We start from the raw sequence: 25,249 nt of genomic DNA, 5'->3' as shown, positions 1-25,249 counted from the left end.
TTTTAAATTATTTTGGTTGCTTACATTTTTGGTCTACGACAGTAATAAATGAATAATGATGACGACCATTAAGAGTTACAGCACAGACTGTGCTCTGGTGCACATTTATTCAGAAGTCAGGTACTTGGTGCCTGCGGTCGCAGCCTGAGACTGAGTTACGAAGCGGGAATTCCTGGTTCAATTTCAGCATAACCAGGAACTCCCTTGACACTGGTACTACTGTGACACTGGCAATCACACATACCTTTCCCTGTCTCCTTTGGTTGCCAACAGGTCTGGAGAAAAAGATCCTGTTCTTTTAATAGAGGTTTAATGTGTGGAAGTGGAAGGTTGAAGCCCGGGGGGGGGGGGGGGAAAGAGTATTTCTGTGTGTGCAGCATCCTGTTAAACCTGTTATGGGATGGGGCATGTTTTCCTCTAGGCTTTCTGGTAATGAATTATGCATTGTTGTATTTGTATTATGTATCTACTGTACACCGCCCAGAGCCCTTTGGGGGTGGGCGGTTCCTAAATCAAGCAAATAAATAAAAATAAATAAATAACCCTAGTCATTTCAAAAGCAACAGTACTACCTCTGCACTGACGCCAACAGTAACCACGGTTAGTTTCAAGCCCGGTTTGCAATCTCTGCCTAGAAGTGACTACTCCAGTGAACTGCCTGGAAGCACGTAACGTGCTTTGAAAATTCCAGTTTTGCAAAAGTTTTCTTCCTTTGTGTAAAATAGGTTCACCCTCCAAATGTGCACGCCCTCTGCTGCCATTTCCCTCTTCTCCCCGCCACGCACCCCAGCCCACCCCCTTCTCCTCTGCCTTCAATTGAGTGGTGCCGACTTCTCAAATAATCAATGTGTCAGTTAAAACCGTGTCATGGTGTGGTCATTGTACAGCTCCCATTCAAAGTCCGTGTCACTTCGACGTTCATTGGCAGCTATTTTGTCCCATTAAGAAGTTCAAGACAGCAATTTGTGAATCCTGCTCAGCCAAGTAGAACTGTGAAAAAAGGAGTTATTTTAAAAGTCAATTAATTGTGGTCTATCGGAGCCCTCCCCATTCACTTTTCTTCTAAGCCTTGCCATGGGCCCGCATCTGTCAGGTCTGTGTTTCCCAGGCTGCTGTAAGATGCCGTTATATTGTAGATAATGTGTTTATTCAAGCTCTTTATTAGACATTGTGTGGTAGACACATTTGTATATCATTTTATGGTGTAACAATTCAATTTACATAAAATATAGGCAATTATGTGAGCAAGTCCAAAAGCTGTGGGAGGGCAGGAGGGATCGTCCATTAAAATAATAAAAGCTGATTGAAAAGAAGGAGAGAATTTAGGAGAGAATGCCAACACAAGGGATTCGTGGTCCCAAAATGATTTGAGCACTGCCTTTCTATGTGTGTGAAAAGTGGGGGCGGGGTGGGGGGACCACTTTTAAAACTGCTCAAGCTATATTACTTGAAATATCTGGCAAAAATGCTTTCAGTACTGAAGAAATAGCACTGTAGCTTTCTAAAACGTAGGGGAGAGGCGGTTTGCTATTGGAAAGGGTGGTAAATCCCATGGATTGGAGTAGTTCTGGGTTGGACCCATAATTCTCTCCTTTAAAAATCCTTTCAAAAGAAACCGCAGCTTTGATTATTTAATGACACTTTTTATTAGTGATTACTTCCTGTTCACTCCAGCAGTGGGGATCACAATCAAATAAGGATGCCCCTGATTTGAAACATTGTTTTTCTGAGCACAATTTGGTGTTTGTTGTCACCGATTCTTTTTTCCGTCTGTAAAGGAGAACAAGGCACAAGTGCCCTTGAGGACCCTACACACTTGCAATGTGATGGATCTGCAAGCTGACTTGCACAAGCGGAGGCACGTGTATACCTACACGACCTACCTGCCTGTTACCACAGCGCAGCACAAGCAGCAGGGAATTCTGGGAAGCTGCACGAACATTCCAAAGGTGACAGTTAAAAACTGTTGGTTCCCTGACTGAGAGAAAAGAGGTTTCTCTGTGTACTGCTAAGCAATGCTATGTAAAAGTGTTTTTGACTTCTTTCCAAACTGGTTTCCTGCATGTGCAGGATCAGTTTTGTAACTGTCTCTTCCAAGGGTCACGATTTTGAGTGTCTTCTGGGATAAGGTTTTTTGCCCAGAGGTCTTCATTGATTGTGTCCATCCGCTGTTTTTTGGGTCTGCCACGTGGGCGGCATCCGCCAGGTTCAAGGTGCAGGGCTGCCTTTGCTTCGGATGTTTCCTCATGGCACATGACGTGGCCATACCACCTTAGCCGTGCCTGTGTAAGCGCAGAAGGACAAGAAGAAGAAAGAAAGAAACAGCAAGTGTAAGCAAGAGAGAAAATATATGAGAGAAAGGGAAAAGGATTTTGGATTCATAAAGGAAAGATAAACTTTTCTTTCCCTCCATTGTTTTTCCTTATAATGGAGAGATGGCAACCATAAAAGCTGCAAACCAGAAATCATGCAGGCCTCAAACCTATTCTTTCACTAATAATGCTAAATCAGCCAAATAAACTCCAAAGATGCCTTTGTTCACTGTTATACAAAATGTGCAAACTAAACTGTTTTTGAGACCCTGTTGTACCCAGCAGATACTTTAAAGTTGCCCTCTTCCTAAAACAATAGAAAAGGCCTATGGGAATGTTCAAACTCCTTGTTTAAGGAACAGGACAACAAGAAACATTAATGATAAGAGGAAACAAGGGTTTCTAGTTCACTTTACGTCAAAGGGTGAAATGCTGACATCTTCCAATGGGGACTTTGGACAACCCCAAAATACTGTGGGAACAGGGAAAATCTCCACCTTTTTGTATGATTGATTGATGATGTGGGCATTTGGGGGTGTATTCTTTGCTGCCATTTTGATGTAACCTGTCATTAATACTATACAAGTGAGAACACACTGCCATTTTGTGTGAGCTCCCCTGATCCTGTCTCTGCCCAGAGTTGGCTAATAAAGTTTTTCAGAACTTTATTTTATTTCGACTTGAGCTTCTTTAAGTTTTTATTATTTAAATCGTTACCCTGTAGTAACACCTGCCTCATGTACTGGTCAATTGGTGTTATTTTAAATCTTTGCCGTATGTCATCGTTCAGCACATGGTCGAACAGCGTCAGGTTTAGCATCCATCGAAGCATCCTCATTTCCACGACATGTTTTCTTGTTGCTGGCCAGCATTCGGCTCCGTGCAGTGCTACTGGGTGAACAACTGTTTTGTAGATTTTGGCCTTTCTTGTCACACAAGATGCCAGTGGTTTGCCGCCATTTAAGCCACGCAGTATTGACTCGTGACTGGGCATCTGTCAATGTGTTTCCATCAGCTGAAACCAGTGATCCAAGGCATTTGAATTTGGTGACCTTATTTAATTTCTGGCGGCTGATTTCGATCCCTCCATCTGTTTGGGGGCCACATTCGAGGTATTCAGTTTTTGGAATGTTCAGACCTAATCCATATTCTGTGAGCCGATTGTTCCATGACTGCAACTGTTGCTGTAGCGCCTGGCGGTCCTTGTGTTACTGCAGGGTAACGGGTTCAAAATATTTAAGCCAAAAAGCTCAAGCCGACAATGAATAAAATCAAAGAAATATTTTATTCAGGCCAACAAAAGTACTGTGGAGTACTGTGTTCAGTTCAGTTCTGGTCGCCGCATCTCAAAAAGGATATTGAGGAGATAGAAAAAGTGCAGAGAAGGGCAACAAGGATGATTGAGGGACTGGAGCACCTTCCCTATGAGGAGAGGCTGCAGCGTTTGGGACTCTTTAGTTTGGAGAGGAGACGGCTGAGGGGGGGATATGATTGAAGTCTATAAAATTATGCATGGGGTAGAAAATGTTGACAGAGAGAAATTTTTCACTCTTTCTCACAATACTAGAACCAGGGGGCATCCATTGAAAATGCTGGGGGGAAGAATAAGGACTAATAAAAGGAAACACTTCTTCATGCAACGGGTGATTGGTGTTTGGAATATGCTGCCACAGGAGGTGGTGATGGTCACTAACCTGGATAGCTTTAAAAGGGGCTTGGACAGATTTATGGAGGAGAAGTCGATCTATGGCTACCAATCTTGATCCTCTTTGATCTGAGATTGCAAATGCCTTAACAGACCAGGTGATCGGGAGCAACAGCCGCAGAAGGCCATTGCTTTCACATCCTGCATATGAGCTCCCAATAGCACCTGGTGGGCCACTGCGAGTAGGAGAGCTGGACTAGATGGACTCTGGTCTGATCCAGCTGGCTTGTTCTTATGTTCTTAGAAGGGCAAGCTAGCATCAGAGGAGCCACACTATAATGGCTGCGGTCTCCTACTTTTATAGGATAAAGGCAGGTTACATCAAAATGGCAGAAAAAGAATACACCCCAAAGTACCATCATCATCCATCAATCACTCAAGAAGGAGGAGATCTTCCCCTTACCTAAAACATTTTAGCCATTTTAATGCATTCATTGGAGGATGGCAGTATTTCACACTTCTGACGTCCTGTGAACTAGGACCTAGCTCCATCTTATCAGCATTGTTCTCAGTTGCCCCACTCATCTAAACAAAGAGCCTAAACATTTGGCTGTGTTCTAGTTTGTATCAGAAAAAGGACAGACTTGTGGTGCCAGCAAGCATTACAAGGTCTAAATGAACACATAATTTAATATCTCCCAAATTCCAATGGGTAAGTTAGTACAAAGGGTATTCCCCAAGGCTGTGAATCTTTGGTCAATAGAAAAAGAAAAGTAAAGTGCATGAGGCCTGCATGTTTCTTGTTCAGCAGCTTTATGGTTGCCAACACCCCATTACAAGGAAAAGAATAATGGGGGGAAGGAAACAATCTTACTTATAAGTTACTCATTGGGATTGCTGGAATCCTTTTAACAGGGCTATATGCCTACACTTGTTGGCAAGTACGACGTCATCAGCGTGCAGAAGTGTCCATGGGTGTGCCGTCTGCAAGTAAGAGTATCCATGCAAAGTATAAACAGCAACGGTGATAGGGCAGAGCCTTGATGTACGCCGGGACTGATGTTAAAAGGTGGGGAGATTCCTGCTGGACACCGCACCATGCTTGTTACTTTGCTATATAGCATTTGAACATAAGAACATAAGAACAAGCCAGCTGGATCAGGCCAGAGTCCATCTAGTCCAGCTCTCTCCTACTCGCAGTAACCCACCAGGTGTCTTTGGGAGGTCACATGCAGTATGTGAACGCAATGGCCTTCTGCGGCTGTTGCTCCCGATCACCTGGTCTGTTAAGGCATTTGCAATCTCAGATCAAAGAGGATCAAGATTGGTAGCCATAAATCGACTTCTCCTCCATAAATCTGTCCAAGCCCCCTTTAACGCTATCTAGGTTAGTGGCCATCACCACCTCCTGTGGCAGCATATTCCAAACACCAATCACACGTTGCGTGAAGAAGTGTTTCCTTTTATTAGTCCTAATTCTTCCCCCCAGCATTTTCAATGAATGCCCCCTGGTTCTAGTATTGTGAGAAAGAGAGAAAAATTTCTCTCTGTCCACATTTTCTACCCCATGCATAATTTTATAGACTTCAATCATATCCCCCCTCAGCCGTCTCCTCTCCAAACTAAAGAGTCCCAAACGCTGCAGCCTCTCCTCATAGGGAAGGTGCTCCAGTCCCTCAATCATCCTTGTTGCCCTTCTCTGCACTTTTTCTATCTCCTCAATATCCTTTTTGAGATGCGGCGACCAGATTTGCTTCCATTGCACATATTCTTCTGGGATTCCATGTGTTCGAAGTGCATGCTATATAAGAGCATGAATTTTTGACTAAAGATGCTGTATAAGTTTACTATCACAACCAAACTGTAACAAACAATGAGCTGTGAATGTACGGACATATATGTGATACTTTGTTAATATGTATATACTGTTTATTTTTCTCTCAGTTAAAGTTCTCTTCATGTTTATGAACTTCTGAGTCACTTGGGAGATGACTGTTCTAATTTAATGTGCCCCACAATCCACATTTCTGCTCGTTACTCTGCTTTGACAGGATTATATATTCAGAGGTGGGATCCAGCAGGTTCTCACCAGTTCCCGAGAGTGGGTTACTAATTATTTGTGTGTGCCGAGAGGGGGTTACTAATTGGGTCCGCTTTTCCATCTCCACGCCCTCGCCTCCCCGAGAGGCATACTGCCTTTGAACGTGAAGATTCCATATAGCAATTGCGACTAATAATGTAACTCCCTGAACTGGGTTAATCCCTTCCACGTACGCAATTCATGGATTCTCAGCCTTTCGTACCTTTTATCTCACCAGTTTCTATCAAAGAACCTGTGTGTTTCACCATTGCTGTGTTCAGATTTGTGAGTTGGGGCATTTTCTATAATGTGATGATGATTTAGAAATGACCTGGTGCAAAAAATTTTTGGGGGGTCATGGTGGGGTGGCTGCCCATGGGGGGGGGGGAGCATCCAACTCAGGTTTTGCCCAAGGCTCAGGTTTGCCTAGGTACGCCTCTGCCTCCTTTGCTGAGGGGGGACTGGCGAGGGAACCTGTTACTAAAATTTTTGCATCCCACCACTGTATATATTGTAAATATACCTGTTGCCCTTCACCTATTACCACAACACAACTGTTTGTACAGTTTATTCCACATCCTCTGCAGAGCATGAGTATCATATGTGCTGTCTATGGATGGTTCTTTGGAACCAAGCTCATGTCTGTGTGCCCTCTGGCCTTTCTTCTGTCAGTTTCCTGAAATGTTGAACTAGGGCTGTTTCTCAGAGGGGGAATATGTGCAGTTTTAAACTCTCTGCAGATACTAGATCTTAGCCAATTACCAAACGGGATGCCAGGGGGGCAATCCTGTGCATTTAAACTAGGATGTGACCTAACAGTATAAAAAGGGGAGTGCCTTATTGCATCTCCTTGCCACTGTACGGTTCCCCCATTTGGATTTCAGCAATAAATAAATCATTTAATTTATTACATTCCAAATTCCTTCGGAAACTAATGGGGCTCCCTAGATGTGTGCCTTATGCTGCGTTGTGCATTGAGATGGGCCAAATAACTCTAGAAACCTTGGCATGGACAAGGGCCATAAAATATTGGCTGCATATACATTTTCTAGGGGGATCCAATAGCTATATTCCCTCTCTGTTATTAGATCACTTTATTTCAGAATGGTATACTTTGATCTTTAGAAAGGTTGAAGCTATTGGTTTCCCTTTGGAATCACTCCTTATGCTCACAAAGGTGGAAGCCTTCAGACTAGTTAAGAATAGGCTCTTGGATCTTGATTTTCATAATTTGACTCGTGCTGCCAAGACAACCTGTTCTCCGACTACATTATTAATCCCATGCGAGCGAGGAATTATGGCAGCATATCTTCGTCTGCTGATTAATCCCACCCAGAGGAGAGCCTTGGCTACTGCAAGGTGTAATGTGCTGCCATCAGCTCTGCTGGAGGGAAGATTTAAAAATATGGAACGTTCTAAAAGAGTTTGTTCATGTGATATGACTACGGTTGAAACACTTGACCATTCTTTGTTTCTATGCCCTAAATACAATAAGATACGCATGAAATACGTGATTTCCATTTTCTTGCAATGTTCTCAGTGGCATGAGTGTTATAAGATATCCAATCTCCTGAACAGCTCTGATGTGCTCTTTTGTGAAACTGTTGCAAATTTTATACTGGAAATTAGTAATTTTAACTGTATTTCTTAACTTTGTTTTGTTTTAAAATTTTGTCCTGTTTTATATGCCAATAAAGGCTTGTGTTGTGTGCATCTCTGTAGCATTTATCCAGCTTTGGGCTGCAAGAAGTTCAGGCAAAGGATTCCTCCTCCTCCAGCCCAAAGCATCTCACCTAGAAACAAAAGTAGAAGAAGCAGAAGCAGAAATGGATTTAAATCCCCCCTTTCTCTCCTGCAAGGAGACTCAAGGGGGCTTACAAACTCCTTTCCCCCTCACAACAAACACCCTGTGAGGTAGGTGAGGCTGGGAGAGCTCAGAAGAACTTTGACTAGCCCAGGGGTCTGCAACCTGCAGCTCTGGAGCCGTATGCGACTCTTTCGTCCTTGCACTGTGGTTCCGCATGGCTTGGGTCCTCTCAGCCTCCTTTGGAAAGTCACCCTAAGGGTTAATGGGAAAGAGTCACCGTTCCTAAAGAGGCACAGCCTGAGACGGCTATCCCAAGCCACTTCCGGCTTCCCTGTCCCAGCTGCCTGGATGGCTGATGCCGGTGATGACGGCGCAGGGCGGGGAATCCTCTTGATCCACTGGTGGATCCTCTTGAACAGGTGAGCAGCGAAGGGCGGGAAACGGGAAGGAGTTGCAGGAGCGCAAATTTTCAGCACAATCCTAACCTCAGTCTGCCTCCTTGAATGGGGGGGTCAGGGGTCGACCCTGCTTTGGGTGGCCTCATTTCCCCCTCCCCCAGGTCCTTCTTGGGGGCGGGACCACATGGGGGACCCCATCAGTGCCACCTTGGGTGGCAGACCCCCCAGCAGCCCCGCTGAGCTCCAGGGGCTTTCCTGGCAGATGGCAGCCTGGCTGAGTCCAGGTGAGAAATACGATGTCAGGTTTTAGAGAAGTTATTACCTGCAGCCCTGCAAGGTTGCACTCGTCGGGGCTGTTTGATGGGGAGGCGGGGGTAGGTGGGAATTGTTTGCTTCTGCATTGCCAAGGAGGGCAGGAGTGCATGGGGAAAGCCTTGCATGTGGATCTTGGAAGGTTTACTTCACAGTGGAGGGTAAGCTTGTAGATCGTGGAAGGGAGGAAGGCCGGGATCATCCTCAGCCATGGTTGTCGTGGGTTGCCAACTCCCGGCGGGCAAATCCAGGACATTTGGGGGTAGATTCTCAGAAGCTGTGGCTTTTGGGACCAGTGCAAGGGTCTCAGTGAGGAATATGGCTGTCGAGTCCACCCTCCATGGCAGACATTTTCTCACGGGGGGGGGGGGGGGGGGAAGTTCAACCTCCCCTGGAAGCTGAGAAAATTATAGGATATAGGCCCAAACAAATACAATAATTATTTATTTTTACATGCTGTCTTTGTCAAAACCATCATTTTGCACATTATTGACCATGGTGCTTTGATACATAGGAGCTGCGTGGCGTAGTGGTTAAGTGCTTGCACTGCCACCCACACGGCCAGGAGTTCGAGCCCCCTGTGGGTCAGATATCCTGGCAGCTGGCTCATGGTCAATTCAGCCATCCATCCATTCCTTGATCGGTGAATGAGTACCTAGCTCACAGCTAGGGGGTAAAGAATAGCTGGGGAAAGCAATGGCAAACTACCCCACAAAAACGGCTTGCCTATGAAATCACTGCTCGCAGTAGTACCCCAGGGTCAGACACGACTGAAGGGGAAACTTTGCCTTACTTTACTTTGATACAAGAGCATTTATAACATTGAACAACTATCATCGAACTTTCAAATGGTTGAGGGGACTAGGCAAGGCTAGGCAGGCACCAGGACCCGGATGGAGCGTTCTACAACAAAGAATATCAGGAATATTGAGTTCTGTGGCTGAGGAATATACAATCTACTAACATCTTCTTGTGAGACAGAGTGTTGTGGCATAAACTCCTTGCCATGTTTGTTCACACAGAAGGGCATCTTTTGCTGTGGTCCAGCAATGACATGTGTGCAAACTGTTTCAGATAAAGATGTTAGTATGGTCAGTTGAGGTACAGCGCACAGTGGGCTGTGCACAATGCACGCGCAGCCTTTTTTTTGCTGTAGCCACGGTGAAACTAGGACACATGGATGGGTTGGCACGAGCAGATGTGTAACGATGCACATGTCCAGATGTTTAGCAAATATTGTTCATATGTAGCCACATTCAAGCAAAAAATTAGGATTATGAGTTTTCAATCAGGGACGGAGTAATGTTCCAGCTCATAGTCAATCAAATTCACTGATGCTGCCACGTAGTGACGTAATCACATGACTGCATGCAGAATTTTTTTTAAAAAAAGGTCCTGCCCCAAAACAGCATGACAGCCAATCAGAGAGTGTAACCTGAATCTGCATGACTTGAATCCTTGATAGAAATCGAGGTCTTCAGTGGAGTAGGGAGGGAGAATGCGTGATGAAAAGGTACTGTTTCTTTTGAAACCTGGATGTATCCATATTTATTTTCTCGGTGGGAATTCGGCCATTGTTCCCCTAACTTCATATGAAGGATAGTGAAAGCAGTGCGGGTGGAGTTTTCTCAAGATCATATGGAGGACCAGAAATGAAAAGAACAGTTACTAACACACACACACACACACACACACACACACACACACACACACACACACACACACACACACACACACACACACACACCCAATTCTGCTTTTAAACAAAGGAAAATTGGTTTCTGAGGCAGTTCGGTAAAACTCATGAAACTGTTGTATTGTGTTCTCAGAATGAAGTGTTGAAGTGCGTGTCTGTGATATGCTGGCTGCTGTCTTTTTAAAAACGGCAACACCAAGAGCAGCTCAGTTTGAGATTCGAAAACATGCCTCAAGGACCACCTTCTCCCCTATGAACCTAACCCTATGCCAGATCTGGGCATTATACGGCCCGGGGGCCACATCCAGCCCCTATTATGCAGAATTGAGTTCAGCCTTTTGGCCCGGCCCTCCACAATATTTTCTGTTCCTTATGCGGCCCCATGTTAAAAATAATTGCCCACCCCTGCCCTACGCTGTGGTCATCTTCCAAGGATCTGCTGTTTTGGTTGCTCCCACCATCTGAAGCTAGACTGGTAGTGGCCAGACAAAGGATTGTTGTGGTTGTGACACTAAAACTCTGGGACTCCTTCCCCGGGAAGATACGTCTGTCTCCCTCTATCCGTGTCTTCTGCCAATAAGTGAAGGCTTTTGTGGTTTCATTTGGTATACTCCCAGTAACCCCTCCCTGGTGTGGTATAATCGAGAGGTTGTTTTTCATTGCTCAAATGCTTTAATTTTTTTTTATGGTCCTCACTTTAGGGACTCGGACCACGTGGGAAAAAAGGCATCAACTAACTAAACTCTAAGGCATATTCTAACTAGATACATTCATAAATTAATAAAATTTGAAAGAGGGGTTGCCCAATCCAGATGCGGGGGGAATCTGCAGAGGAAATGGTGGGGGGGGGCATGCTGACACGTTTGCCCCCTCCACAGGGTCCAGCTGCACCTCAACTTTGCGATACTGAAACCTAGAAATCAGCATGGGGCACGGTACGGCAGTCCTGGGCGGGGGTGGAGTGGGGTGCCGACATTAGTCAGCTTCCATGAATGTTTCGGCATGGGAATGCTGGCTCCCAGCCTCCTGAACTTGCGCTGCACTTTGTGAAGTGTAAGTGTAACCCCCATGCTCAGAATGGGTTGACCCAGTAAGAGGTGGAGACTCAAAGCAGCAAGAGGCTGCAGCAGACCTCATGCAGTTTGGAGGAGACAAGGCTACCAGACTCGGACCTTGATTTGTATAAGCCCTTAACACCTTGTTAAGGTAACTGCAATGTTGTTGGGAATTACTGTGAAGGTAATTGTTTATTTTTGCTATGTTGTAAATGTTGGAGTTTATTGTTTCAGGGTTTCTTTTTGTGGTTTTAATGGGTGAGAGTTCTCCTGGAAACCTTCACCATGTTGAATCCTGTTCATCAAGCCCTTGGAGTCTTCAGGAGCCAACCCACTTGCAAAGAAGAATTGGGCTTGGCAGTATCAGTAGACTGTAAATATAAGGACTTGAAAATGCAACCTGAACAGGACCTTGAAGTGTGATGTTAAATGTTGATGTTATATGTTATATGTTAAGAAAGTACATAAACCATTTTGTTTTTTTTAAATTTGTTGTTGCAAACTCATTCCAAGTTCTGCCCCACAGAACCCACAGATAGAGGTTACATAAGCAGTGGTGGAATTAAAATAATTTAACAACCGCTTCTGGTGGTGGGATTCCAGTAATTTAACAACTGGTTGTTTACAAGTACCATTTTAGCAACTAATTCTGCTGAAATGGTGTGAACCTGCTGAATCCCACCACTGCGTGTAAGCCATTGTGGCCAATGGTGGGAAAGATTTCAAGTTTCTCTCCCTGATGTGCTGCCCCAAACCCTCTCTGGAGCGCTGCCTGCGCTGCGACACTTCCAGCTACCGCAACACAGATCCATGAACGGAATTGCGCTGTGGCAGCAGTGGCGTAGGAGGTTAAGAGCTCGTGTATCTAATCTAGAGGAACCGGGTTTGATTCCCCGCTCTGCCGCTTGAGCTGTGGAGGCTTATCTGGGGAATTCAGATTAGCCTGTGCACTCCCACACACGCCAGCTGGGTGACCTTGGGCTAGTCACAGCTTCTCGGAGCTCTCTCAGCCCCACCTACCTCACAGGGTGTTTGTTGTGAGGGGGGAAGGGCAAGGAGATTGTCAGCCCCTTTGAGTCTCCTGCAGGAGAGAAAGGGGGGATATAAATCCAAAACTCTTCTTAATGTGGAATTAACAGCACATTTTGTTCAAAGCAATCAAAAGGGATGGTTTTGTCACTCCAAAGTGCACAAGAGATTCAGGAATGGCCTGAATGAATTTGCAACCCTCCCTTCTCTTTGCAACCCCACCTCATTTTCAAATAAGATGCTGAAATTGGCCATTCTAGAGGTTTTGTAGTCCAGCTGAAAACAGCAGTCCTGCTTCATCATTATTTTGTAACCTAAAGAAGAGTTTGAATTTATACCCCCCCCCTCTTTCTCTCCTGTAAGGAGACTCAAAGGGGCTTACAATCTTCTTTCCTCCCCCCCACCCCCAACAAACACCCTGTGAGGTAGGTGGGGTTGAGAGAGCTCCGAAGAGCTGTGACTAGCCGAAGGTCAGCCAGCTGGAGTGTGTCTCGTTCCCCAGATAAGCCTCCACAGCTCAAGTGGCAGAGCAGGGAATCAAACCTGGTTCTCCAGATTAGAGTGCACCTGCTCCTAACCACTACGCCACTGTTATGACACTCATTCTGTTGCAAGATCCCTGTCTCCAGAGCTGGCATCAAAAGCGGTAAGAATGTGGACATTTGCTATGCTGTGGTATCATGTCTACTTGGGGTGTATTTTCATCACCCGGGAGCCTCAGTCCAAACAGGACCTCTATGTTGGGAATAAAGGTCTTGCCCCAACATTCGTTCATAGAGGCTTCATTCAGGGGAGGAGTGGTAGCTCAGTAGAAGAACATCAGCTTTGCATGGGGAACGTTCCAGGTTCAATTTCTGTCATCTCCAGGTTGTAGGTAAGGCAGAAAACCTCCACCTGGGACCCAGAAATACTCCTGTCAACCTAGGCAGGCAATACTGGTCTTGATGGGCCCTTGATGGGCCAAAGGACTGTGTCATGGAAGATGCTATCGCTACAGTAAAGGGAAGTCACATATGACTGTGAAAAGCATCTTTACCTTTTGATCTCCTGAAGGGAGGACAGGAAACTATGCAGAGGTGCTAGGATGAAACTTCAAAGGCCTAAGTTACTTCATGGCCTGAACAGAGTTTTCCTGAGAAGGGGAAAACAAAGGTTTTTGAATTCCATCTTGAGACGTGGTCAGGGAAGCATCTCTGGGCCATGGGTTCCCGGAATGGGGACAAAGAACCAAAAGGGATGTAACTAGTTGATTAATCTCTAAACGCATTTATGTTTTATTTCTTTGTTTTGAACTTTTACAATAAATCCTTGAACAATCAGCTGGTCTGGAGTTTAATAGGAGGGAAAAGAACCCAAGACCGAGGTGAGATAAGAGTGGCTCTCCCAAGCTTAATCTCAGCCTCAGTCGTCATAGACTGACTCAGTCACGACACCGGTTCAATGGCGGGGAGAACTTTTGCAGGCACAAAAGTGAAGATGCATGGAGATGCTTGCTCTGTTTGAGAAACAGTTCACTCAAGTGTGTCAAAGCAAATGTAACATGTTAGAGGCGTAATGCCCAGGGTGTGTGTATACTGATGCCCGGGCGCACGCTGTGGCGGGGGCACGGTGGGGGCGTTCCAGGGTGGGGTAGAGGTGGGCAGCGCTGCGGAAGGGGCGCAGGGTGCAGTTTCCCCTCGCTCTGCCCCTGGTTAGAGGGGTGCAGGGAGATTATGTGAAATCAAGTACGATTCCTTCAACTCTCCTGAGAATAAGAGCTGTATTTATACCCCACTTTTCTCTATTGTAAGGAGTCTGAAAGGAGCTTATAAACTCATTCCCTTCCTCTCCCCACAACAGACACCTTGTGAGGCAGGTGGGGCTGAGAGAGTTCAGAGAGAACTGTGATTTGCCCAAGGTCACCCAGCAGGCTTCATGTGGAGGAGTTGGGAAACAAACCTGGGTCACCAGATCAGAGTCCAACACTCATGTAGAGGAACACGGAACCAAATCTGGTTCTCCAGATTTGAGTATGCCGCTCTTAACCACTACACCACACTGCCTGAATGTGCACCTATTCATCTGAATGCAATCTTAGCAGAGCTGGGACTCACCCGTGACAGTGCATCACTTCTTCACGCAACGTGTGATTGGTGTTTGGAATATGCTGCCACAGGAGGTGGGGATGGCCACTAACCTGGATAGCTTTAAAAAGGGCTTGGACAGATTTATGGAGGAGAAGTCGATCTATGGCTACCAATCTTGATCCTCTTTGATCTGAGATTGCAAATGCCTTAGCAGACCAGGTGCTCGGGAGCAGCAGCAGCAGCAGCAGCAGGCCATTGCTTTCACATCCTGCATGTGAGCTCCCAAAGGCACCTGGTGGGCCACTGCGAGTAGCAGAGTGCTGGACTAGATGGACTGTGGTCTGATCCAGCAGGCTCTTTCTTATGTTCTTATGGCAGTAGAAGGAGTTTCATTTCAGGATGCTGTGCTCTTTGGAATTCAAAATGTACGCATTCACTTTAAGAGGCCATCTTCATTTATTTGTCGTTTCGTAGCTTGCAAAGTGCTTTATATTCTTTATTGTTTGTCCTCACAACGATCCTGTGACGTGGGTCAGTATTCCCAGTGAACAAACCGGATAGTAATAATTTCCCAAAGACCTCACAGTGGTCTGTGAGATGGGTGGGGCTTATCTAGGTCTTCCTGGTGCAAAATGTCCTCTATCCATCAGGGTGCACTGTTTTTTTTCTCCCTAAAGGAAACATGTCTTTTAACAGCCCACTCAGGTCCCATTTTCTGATCAGACCATTCTTCCCATATGTGAAAACTGTCCTAAGTCATTTCTTGTGATCCTCAAAACACATTCAGTCAAACTGAAACTCACAAGGGTTTGCTCCTTTCTTGCTGGCTATTTGATAGACATCCCTGAATTCTTTAAATCGTGGGGCGCAGCCCAGCCAAGCTTCACCAAAGTGCTCGTTGCCGGTGAAGAGGAAGTCTCCGTCCCCTTTCTTGACCTTACACTGCAGCAGAGTCTTGACGGGCCCTCGCCACTCACCGGTAGATTTCTCTTCCCGAAAGATCTGGTTTTTCTGCCGGTAGACCTGCAGCGCAGCAACTTCGACTTGGGACACGTGATTCTCCAAATCATGGCTGATGTTTTGGATCGAGCCTCTCACCACTGGAGATACACAACACAAGACAGAGGAAAAGATGCTTAAAAGAGAGTCGGTGCTTTCCTGCGATGGCCACTCGCTGCCTCCTGGTGACATACCAGTGTCCTATTTAGCACACTAAGCAAGCGGTCACTGATAGCAGCGGTGGCATGTCTATGGGGGGCAGGGGAGATCATTTCACCCAGGCGCCATTCACCTGGACCACTTTGGGGTGTGTGTTTTGGACCCCCCACCAAACATCCTGCCCCACCCCCCCTGAACTCCCCCTGCTGTCTCCCTGGGCCACCCCCCCCTTTGGTGGACATGCAGGCAGTTCATGCCTTCAGCAAGCGCACTGGAGAGACAGAGCTCAGATGCCCCTGGACCGGGCTTTGGCAGCAGAGTTGCAACGACCCTCGCACGGGAAAGAGAGGCTTCCCAGGCCTTCCACATTGCCTCATTGCAATACCCACGCGACTTCTGTGAGAAGCACTTGACATGCCTACTCATGGCCCTTTGGTGAGCATCTTGAGCCTGCAAAGAGCCACATGGAGATTGCTTTCCCACACCGCAGGCCTCAGCCAAAAGAAAAGGTGTTTTTTTGGCCAGGGAAGGGGGAGATAGGGAGGAATTTGGCGGGGGAGCGTGGGGTGCTCAGCTGGAGGCTGGGTGCAGAGCTGGGGACTTTCCCTTGGGGCTGTTTTGTGGTAGGTAGCAGTTCTCCATGGTCTAAAGAAGTGATCTCCAAAGTATTGCCCACAGGCCACAGCCAGCCAGCCAAATGATTTGATGCCATGGCCATTTGCCCTCCCCTCCTCTCACTTCTCTCTCCTCCTCTCTCTGCTACGGCGCAATCAGTGGTGGAAAGAAGCCCATTGAATACTGAGCTCAGCATGGCCTGCTTTTTCCCTACCTTAAGGAATCTCAAAGCGGTTTACAAACTCCTTCCCTTCCTCTCCCCACAACAAACACCGTGTGAAGTAGGTGGGCCTTGAGAGTGTTCTGAGAGAGCTGTGACTGAGCCAAGGTCCAGGGGGGCAGAGGCAGTGGTGGGATTCAGCCGGTTCGCGCCGCTTCGGCAGAACCCGTTGTTAAAATGGTGCTTGTAAACAACCGGGTGTTAAATTATTTGAGTCCCACCACTGGGCAGAGGGGGCAAACGACCCAGGTCATGAAAGTCATGTAGGGATGCATTTCGGCATCCCCCCACGCTTTCCCCTAAGAACAAGCAGCAGGGTCCAGCAGTGCACAGCCCAGCCAGTCCTCCTGTGGCCCTCCCAACAAGCAGGGCAGAGTTAACATTGGTGTATGCCAGGCCGTGGCAGCAAAGGAGCCCTCCCACTGACCCGGCAGCGTGCAGCCTGGCCAGTCCTCCCATGGCCCACTCAGCAACATTTCCCTACCATCCCCCAATTCTGCCCCCCCCCCCCCCAGCAGTGGCGTAGGAGGTTAAGAGCTCGTGCATCTAATCTGGAGGAACCGGGTTTGATTCCCAGCTCTGCCGCCTGAGCTGTGGAGGCTGATCTGGGGAATTCAGATCAGCCTGGGCACTCCCACACATGCCAGCTGGGTGACGTTGGGCTAGTCACAGCTTCTCAGCTTTATGTACAGGATTTTATTGTTTGTAGAGATTATAATTTATGCCTAATAAAGGTTTACTGTACTGTACTATACTGTTTTGCTGGGTGACCTTGGGCTAGTCACAGCTTCTTGGAGCTCTCTCAGCCCCACCTACCTCACAGGGTGTTTGTTGTGAGGGGGGAAGGGCAAGGAGATTGTCAGCCCCTTTGAGTCTCCTACAGGAGAGAAAGGGGGGATATAAATCCAAACACTTCTCTTCTCATTCTCTCCATTCACCCTTTCTCTCTATCCCCCATTCTGTCCCCCCCCTCCCCCAGTTCCATGGAGGTTTGCTGGCTGACCTTGAGCCAGCCACTCTCAGCCTAACCTACCTTGCAGGGCTGTTGTGAAGGTAAAATGGAGGAGAGGAGCACTATTTAAGCCGCTTTGGTTCCTACTGGGGAGAAAGGTGGGTTGGGAAACCCCTGAAGACTCAGGTAGCAAGCAGGCTGTGCGTGGCTGCTGGAGATGGAAGGAAGCTGAGCAGGAGAAAGTTGTCATAGAGTTCACAATCCAAAGCAGTCATTTTCTCCAGATCTCCAGATCTGGGCTCCACCTGGAGGGTGGCAACCCTGATTTAACGTAATTTCTCTGAGTATATGTAGATTGCCCTGGGAGCAAAAGGAACCTTTCAGAATCATTGTGGGTGCTCAGGGTGGGGCAGGGAAGGAACGCGCAAAATCAGTTCTTGCCCTGGACTCCATTTTCTGATGATGCCACTGCCAAGGTCTCCCAACTGGTTTCATGTGGAGGAGCAGGGAATCAAACCCAGTCCTCCAGATTAGAGTCCACTGTTTTTAACTACCATAGCTCGCAAGCTCTGCGAAAGAAATGCGATTCGATCTCCCTTGCTTTGTTTTTTTTTTAATATAATAGCAACCACAGAGGTGGATGGTAGTGATGGGGAAGAATTTGACTAGAGCAGTGATGGCGAACCTATGGCACGGGTGTCAGAGGTGGCACTCAGAGCACTCTCTGTGGGCACGCGTGCACAGAGTTTGTCATGTGGGGGGGAATCGCCCCCCCCTCACACATCTAGGCTGGCCTGGGCCGCTGAACTTGATGTGCGTGCACCACAGCGAGCAGGGACACTGGTGGGCCTCATGCCTGTGCTCCAGGGAGCTGCTGCCCGGGCGGTGGGGGGGGGGGGCGCAGAGGCGGCAAAGATGCTAGAGAGGCGCAGAGCGGCACATGTGGGACTTGCTAGAGGCTACAGCAGGCTGGCTCCTGCTTGAGGGGTTAAATTGCCATGTTGGCACTTTACGATAAATAAGTGGGTTTGGGGTTGCAATTTGGGCACTCGGTCTTGAAAAGGTTCGCCATCACTGGACTAGAGCCACAGCACATGAATTCTACGGGTGTCTGAGTGATTATCCTCCTGTGTTGCTTTCCTAATTTAAATCACATACCTATCCCTCCCAGGCTGTCATTGGTCTTAATTATGTCCTTAAAAATCCATATAGCTCGGTGGTGGCGAACCTATGGCACGGGTGCCAGAGGTGGCACTCAGAGCCCTCTCTGTGGACACGCGCAACCAGCGTTCGTCATGTGGGGGGAAATTGCCCCCCCCCCACATCTAGGCTGGCCTGGGCCACTGGGCTCGATTATTAGCATTAAAACCTAAGACCTAGTTTTGGGAAAGCAGGGTAGGTAACCCTGTTAAGCACTGTTAAATCCCACTGATTTTCACGCAAAGAACAAAAACACAGTCTTTTATCTGAGAGTAAGCTTGGTTGCTGGCAATGGGGCTTGCTGCTGAGTAAACCCTCCTAGGGTCGTGATTCACCCATTCAAAGAGTTGCACGGTTGCTTCAAAGCCAAGCCATTGACTACCACCAAGCTTACTCCTGAGTAACACATGCCTCAGAGCCAAACGTTTTTTCTAAACTAAAACCTCAGTATTCAGGTTAAATTGCCGTGTTGGCATTTTGTGATAAATAAGTGGGTTTTGGGTTGCAATTTGGGCACTCGGTCTCGAAAAAGTTCACCGTCACTGATATAGCTCATAAGCACAAAGCTGTTTCATACACACAGTTTTGTCACGGAAACATGAAGTAATGCAATGTGTGAACGAGCTATTTCATAGACAACATGAGGGACCCATCATCTCACAATGTGCTTTCCAGTGGAGTCAATTCATACATTTGTCAATCATGTGGACAACAGAGAAACAGTGTGCATTAACAAGGCTAAGCCCTGATCTAGCCACTGTGATTCATGCAACAGTCACCTCCAGGCTAGACTACTGTAACTTGCTCTGCGCAGGCTTGCCTTTGGCCATGATCTGGAAACTGAAACTCGTACAGAACACGGCAGCCAGGCTTCTTATGGGAGCATTGAGCAGGGACCAGGGATGTAGGTATAGATTTTTCTTGGGGGGGGGGTCGGGGGGGCCACCCCCCACCTCCCCCAAGGGCATGGCCACACCTCCCCAAGCCCCGCCCTTGGCCTAGCACTTATAAAAGGCCAGGATGGCCGACTCCCTCGCCCTGCCCCCCACCAGCTGGGCTCTCAGCCGGCAGCCAGCAGTTCCTTCTGCCCTCCCCTCTGGGCAAAGGCATAGAGGGAAAATGGAGCCCGGTGCAAAATCTGAGTTCCCCCCCGCTGCAGCCGCTGTGATGCTGGAATCCACCCCCAAACAGCATCACTTTCAATGGTGTTTAAACTAGAGAGCCCAAATTCTCCTTTTAAATCTACCTTAAAGGGAGAATCTGGGGTTCCTAGTTAAACATCATTGAAAGTGATGCTGTTTTGGGGTGGATTATCCCCCACCCTGAAACAGCATCACTTTCAATGTGGTGTAGTGGTTAAGAGCAGGTGCACTCTAATCTGGAGGAACCAGGTTTGATTCCCTGCTCTGCCGCTTGAGCTGTGGAGGCTGATCTGGTGAATTCAGATTAGCCTGTGCACTCCCACACATGCCAGCTGGGTGACCTTGGGCTCCCTATATCGCCCCATTAGGCCCCTCCGTTCATCGGAGGAGGACCTCTTGGTGATCCCTGGCCCTAAAGCTATCAGGCTGGCCTCTACAAGGGCCAGGGCTTTTACAGCCCTGCCCCCCACCTGGTGGAACAGGCTTCCAAGGGAGATCAGGACCCTGCGGGACTTGCAGAGTTTCCGCAGAGCCTGTAAGACGGACCTGTTCTGCCAGGCATTTGGCCAGCCTGGTTAAACACATCGCTGCCATTTCATCTGGCCTCCCATGGGCATAAAGGGGGGGAGGGGGGGAGGGATGAAATGCCATCTGACGTTATATGGTTCCTGGTTTTATTATTGTTTTATGGTTCCTGGTATTTATTATTGTTTTATGTTATGTTTTAAAGCTGTTTTATTACTATTGTCCATCGCCCTGAGCCCCTAGGGCAGTGATGGCGAACCTTTTCGAGACTGAGTGCCCAAACTGCAACCCAAAACCCACTTATTTATTGCAAAGTGCCAACATGGCAATTTAACCCGAATACTGAGGTTTTAGTTTAGAAAAAAACTGTTGGCTCCAAGGCATGTGTTACTCGGGAGTAAGCTTGGTGGTAGTCAGTGGCTTTGCTTTGAAGCAACTGTGCAATGCTTCGAACGGGTGAATCACGACACAAGGAGGGTTTAGAAGCAAGCCCTGTTGCCAGCAACCGAGCTTACTCCCAGGTAAAGGATTGTGCTTTAGTTCTTCCCATGAAAATCAGTGGGGTTTAACAGAACTTAACAGGGTTACCTATCGCCCCCCCTTCCACATGACGAACTCTGTGCCCACGTGCCCACAGAGAGGGCTCTGAGTGCCACCTCTGGCACTCGTGCCATAGGTTCGCCATCACTGCCCTAGGGGGAAGGCGGTTTAGAAATTCAACCAATCAATAAATAATCCTACAGAATTAGCACATGCAGGTAACGAACTATTGTGTAACTTCTTTTGAGATCCTCAAAAGGCCAATTCTTGTGACTATTTTGGATATTTATTTGCAGTCCCTTTCTTGTCATCTTCCACTGAATGTGAGCATCAGAGCACTGCATCATAGAAGTCCCATTCCAATGGAGTGTACCACCATGCTATTTCACCATGGCATGCTTAATCAAGGCCTTGGATCCATGTACCTGCAGGATTCCCTCTCCCAGCATTGACCCACATGACCGCTCCGCTCCTCTGACCCATATTTATGGGGAACTCCTTTCCCGAGTGCTGCCAAATCTGCACATTTTCCAGTGGCAATTCCTAGTCTGTGGAATCACTTTCCTAAAGTGTAGGAGCAGCAGTGGCGTAGGAGGTTAAAAGCTCGTGTATCTAATCTGAAGGAACCGGGTTTGATTCCCAGCTCTGCCACCTGAACTGTGGAGGCTTATCTGGGGAATTCAGATTAGCCCGTACACTCCCACGCACGCCAGCTGGGTGACCTTGGGCTAGTCACAGCTTCTCGGAGCTCTCTCAGCCCCATCTACCTCACAGGGTGTTTGCTGTGAGGGGGGAAGGGCAAGGAGATTGTAAGCCCCTTTGAGTCTCCTGCAGGAGAGAAAGGGGGGATATAAATCCAAACTCCTTCTCCTCCTCCTCCTCCTCTTCTTCTTCTTCTTCTTCTTCTTCTTCTTCTTCTTCTTCTTCTTCTTCTTCTTCTTCTTCTTCTTCTTCTTCTTCTTCTTCTTCTTCTTCTTCTTCTTCTTCTTCTAAAGCTGTTTAGGAAGGATTCCTCATTGCAAGGGGAATAACTCTGCCCCTCCGACTTTCTGCACCAATGCCCAATTCATGATAGCTAGATTTTGTTTGTTAGTTCTAATGGATATTTTAATTGCCCTTTTAATTATCATGGTAACCTGCCATGTGTCCTGTTCCAGAAAGTGCCTGGTTTTCAGATATTCTAAATAAATAAAAAAACATGTATGCATAGGCCTTTACTGGCATCAAAAATAAACAAAAATAAGTATATTGGATCAATGGAGTAACATTTAGAAGACCATAAACATCATCGACAGATTAGCCTCTAGCTTCCCTCCCACTCAGAAAATAAGCCTATGAATAAATAACCTGGCCCTAATTCTCAGCAGGAAGGGAAACTGGAGGCACTTCTCTTGCAAGGACAAAATTCCACTTGTAGCCAAAATGCTCCCGAATCAAATAATAAATTACAGAATTTGTTTACAAGATAAGGCACTATTCAAATCTTTCCTTTTGGGGATAGTTACCCTACCCACGCTATGTTCACAAAGAGTTTATTTAGGAAGATCTCAGGGACTTCCTCCGTTAATCCAATTTCCCGGAGACGCTTGCCTTTTAGCATAACAGATGTCCTTTGCTCTGCCCCCCCCTTCCCCTACCCTACCATGGGCTTTGTCCGAGCATCTTTTGCTCAGACGCGGTCAAGTCTATTGACAAGCTGTAAGGCTGTTGTTCCGCTGGCTCCAGGTTGCCCCTCTGCAGCCTCATGGTGGAGACCTCTGTATTGGGAGCCATAAAAGTCCAACTCACTGCTGGTCATTTACATTTTCATTAGTTACCTAATCCCCCACCCCCATCCCCCAAGGAAAACCTTGATGGTGGCAATTGGTGACAAGACACGGATGTCAAGCCATAAATAGATTCTGTTCTAAGGGCCATTTCTTCTGGTTTGCTGGTGGTTCAACTATAAATGCCCCCCATTGTGTATCCTTCTGTGTCATCTGTTAGCAGCGGTGGGCATCCTGCAGGCTCAGGAAAAAGGAACATGCCTTGCCAGAGACCCAAAATCAGAGGTGGGATCCAGCAGGTTCTCACAGGTTCCCGAGAGCAGGTTACTAATTATTTGTGTGTGCCGAGAGGGGGTTACTAATTGGTGATTTTACCACGTGATTTTTGCCTTAGTTACGCCCCTCCTCTCAGCAGTAGTGCACAGAACTTGAAGCAGTCTAGCAGGAGGTGCACCGGCGTGTGTGGCAGCCTGCGCCTGCGTGCATTCGTTTCCCGCCCAAGGACCGGCGCAGCGGCTGCGTCCTTGCCACAGCCCTGCCCAGCAATGCCCCGCCCCTGGAATGCCTGGCCACGCCCCTGTCGCACCCCGCCCAGCCCCATTGGCGCTACTCCACTGTTTAAATCCCACCACCATGGGAACCTGTTACTAAAATTTTTGGATCCCACCACTGCCCAAAATCTTCATCAAGTAAAAACAAGGGGGCAGATTACCTCAGTGAGCAAAGCAAGGAGAAAAGGGCCAACCCATTTTAAAAATGAACATAAGAAAATGGCTGAACAGATGGTCTGGGAGAGCTGTTCAAATGAAACAAGTGTGGAATTAAGTAACTCCTGGATAGATCATTCAGCATGAAGCCAACATGCGGTAGTGGTTAAGAGCAGGTGAATTCTAATCTGGAGAACCGGGTTTGATTCCCCCCTCCTCCACCTGAATGGGAGAAGCTTACCTGGTGAACCAGAAGTGTTTTCACACTCCCACGTTCCTGCCAGGTGACCTTGGGCTAATCACAGTTCTCTCAGAATTCTCTCAGCTCCACCTACCTGACAAGGTGTCTGTTGTGGGGAGAGGAAGGGAAAGGAGTTTGTAAGCCACCTTGAGTTTCCTTACAGGATAGAAAGGTGAGGTATAAATCCAAACTCTTCTTTTCTTTTAAATAGCTTGGAGCTTTTCCAAGAAAGAGCAGGGATATAAAACATTTTTTTTAAAAAAATCTATATAAAGTAATTAAGATCAAAAATATAGGTGTAGAATAAGGGAAACTAGAAGAAAAGTCTGTGCCAAAGGCCAAACTACATTTCTTTCTCCCAAATAAAGGAGGTAGATTGTACTCTTCCCCCTCCCCCCCACATGTGACTAGCTACCTCACACACCCACCTCACATATCATTATGATACACCTACAGTGCATGATATAGGATGCACATGTACCTCTGCTATGATGGGAACAGGATCTTTGGCCTGTCTAAGCATCTAAATAGGGCCTGGGTCCTATACATCATTGGTTAAGATAAGATATGTCCTGGAACTCAAAAGAAGTCTGTTACAATACGCCAGTGATGGCGAACCTTTTCGAGACCGAGTGCCCAAACTGCAACCCAAAACCCACTTATTTATCGCAAAGTGTCAACATGGCAATTTAACCTGAATACTGAGGTTTTAGTATAAAAAAACGGTTGGATCCAAGGTGCGCGTTACTCAGGAGTAAGCTTGGTGGTAGTCGGTGACTTTGCTTTGAAGCAACTGTGCAATGCTTCGAATGGGTGAATCACGACCCTAGGAGAATTTACTCAGAAGCAAACGCCATTGCCAGCAACCAAGCTTACTCCCAGGTAAGGGATCACACTTTCGTTCTTCCCATGAAAATCAGTAGGATTTAACAGCGCTTAACAGGGTTACCTACCCTGCTTCCCCAAAACTAGGTCTTAGGTTTAATGCTAATAATCTCCCTGAAATAATTACACTATTATCACATGACGAACTCTGTGCATGCGTGCCCACAGAGAGTGCTCTGAGTGCCACCTCTGGCACCCGTGCCATAGGTTCGCCACCACTGCACTATGCCAATGGCTTAGCCCACTTTGACAATCCATCAACAAGAAGAGCTGCAGTGCATCAAGTTTATCTCAAAATGTCTTCTGCAAATTTACTCACCAAAGTCACTGCTGCAAATAGCCATGAGAAGTTCCATATTGTCGCAAGGGCGGCACATCGCTGTAAAATAGAAATAGCCAATGGAAGACTGAAGAGTTTTTGCTGGCGGATGTTGGAGTGCCTGTGCAAAGAACACTGAGCCCAATTCAGGATATGAAGACGGACAGCTGAGCAGCGAAGCCAGTTTTCTGATTACTACTACGTTACTAATTTGTAAAGTGCTACACAGTTCTAGTTCATGAACGTTCACAGTTTGTATCTTTTGATAGCGTACACTGATATTTACTTCAGCTGAACTAAGACAACCATTTTTTTATAAACTGTTTGTTTTCCTCAGTGTGTAGGCTTGGTATTTGTCTACCCGTGGAGGGCAAATTCTACCATCAGCTCCAATCCCTAAACTTTGAGGAGGAGAGAAATGACTGGAAAAACGGCCTCCACAGTGACACTCTAGGGATTTCCCCATGTCTCTATGTTGTTTATGATAGAAATTAGGGGAAATTCCTAGAGCTTCATTTAGAAGTGATATCACATCCTCTGCAGGCACCACCTTCAAAACCACCCAGCATTCGGCAAGGC

The 25,249-nt window shown here is 47.1% G+C and overlaps 1 protein-coding gene across 2 annotated transcripts in view; it reads right to left on the bottom strand.

The window, feature by feature from the left end:
• Positions 1 to 1,144: 1,144 nt before the first annotated feature.
• The window catches only part of LOC125430207 (meteorin-like protein), a 32,724-nt gene continuing 8,619 nt past the window's right edge, over positions 1,145 to 25,249 (bottom strand). The window contains exons 3-5 of one of the 2 annotated variants that reach the window (XM_048492036.1): positions 24,671 to 24,730; positions 15,378 to 15,500; positions 1,145 to 2,282 (exon numbers count right to left, since the gene is read on the bottom strand). In XM_048492036.1, coding sequence (XP_048347993.1) covers positions 2,245 to 2,282; positions 15,378 to 15,500; positions 24,671 to 24,730 — 221 coding nt within the window. In that variant the 3' untranslated portion in view covers positions 1,145 to 2,244. Of the gene's footprint in view, positions 2,283 to 14,837; positions 15,501 to 24,670; positions 24,731 to 25,249 lie in introns of those variants that run through there. The other variant, XM_048492035.1, reaches the window with a different exon arrangement.

Source organism: Sphaerodactylus townsendi, linkage group LG03 (assembly GCF_021028975.2).
Source record: "Sphaerodactylus townsendi isolate TG3544 linkage group LG03, MPM_Stown_v2.3, whole genome shotgun sequence".
In the NCBI taxonomy this organism is placed as follows: Eukaryota; Metazoa; Chordata; class Lepidosauria; order Squamata; family Sphaerodactylidae; genus Sphaerodactylus; species Sphaerodactylus townsendi.
The sequence above is the reverse complement of the archived record's forward strand: the minus strand, read 5'-3'. Positions and strand labels throughout refer to the sequence as shown.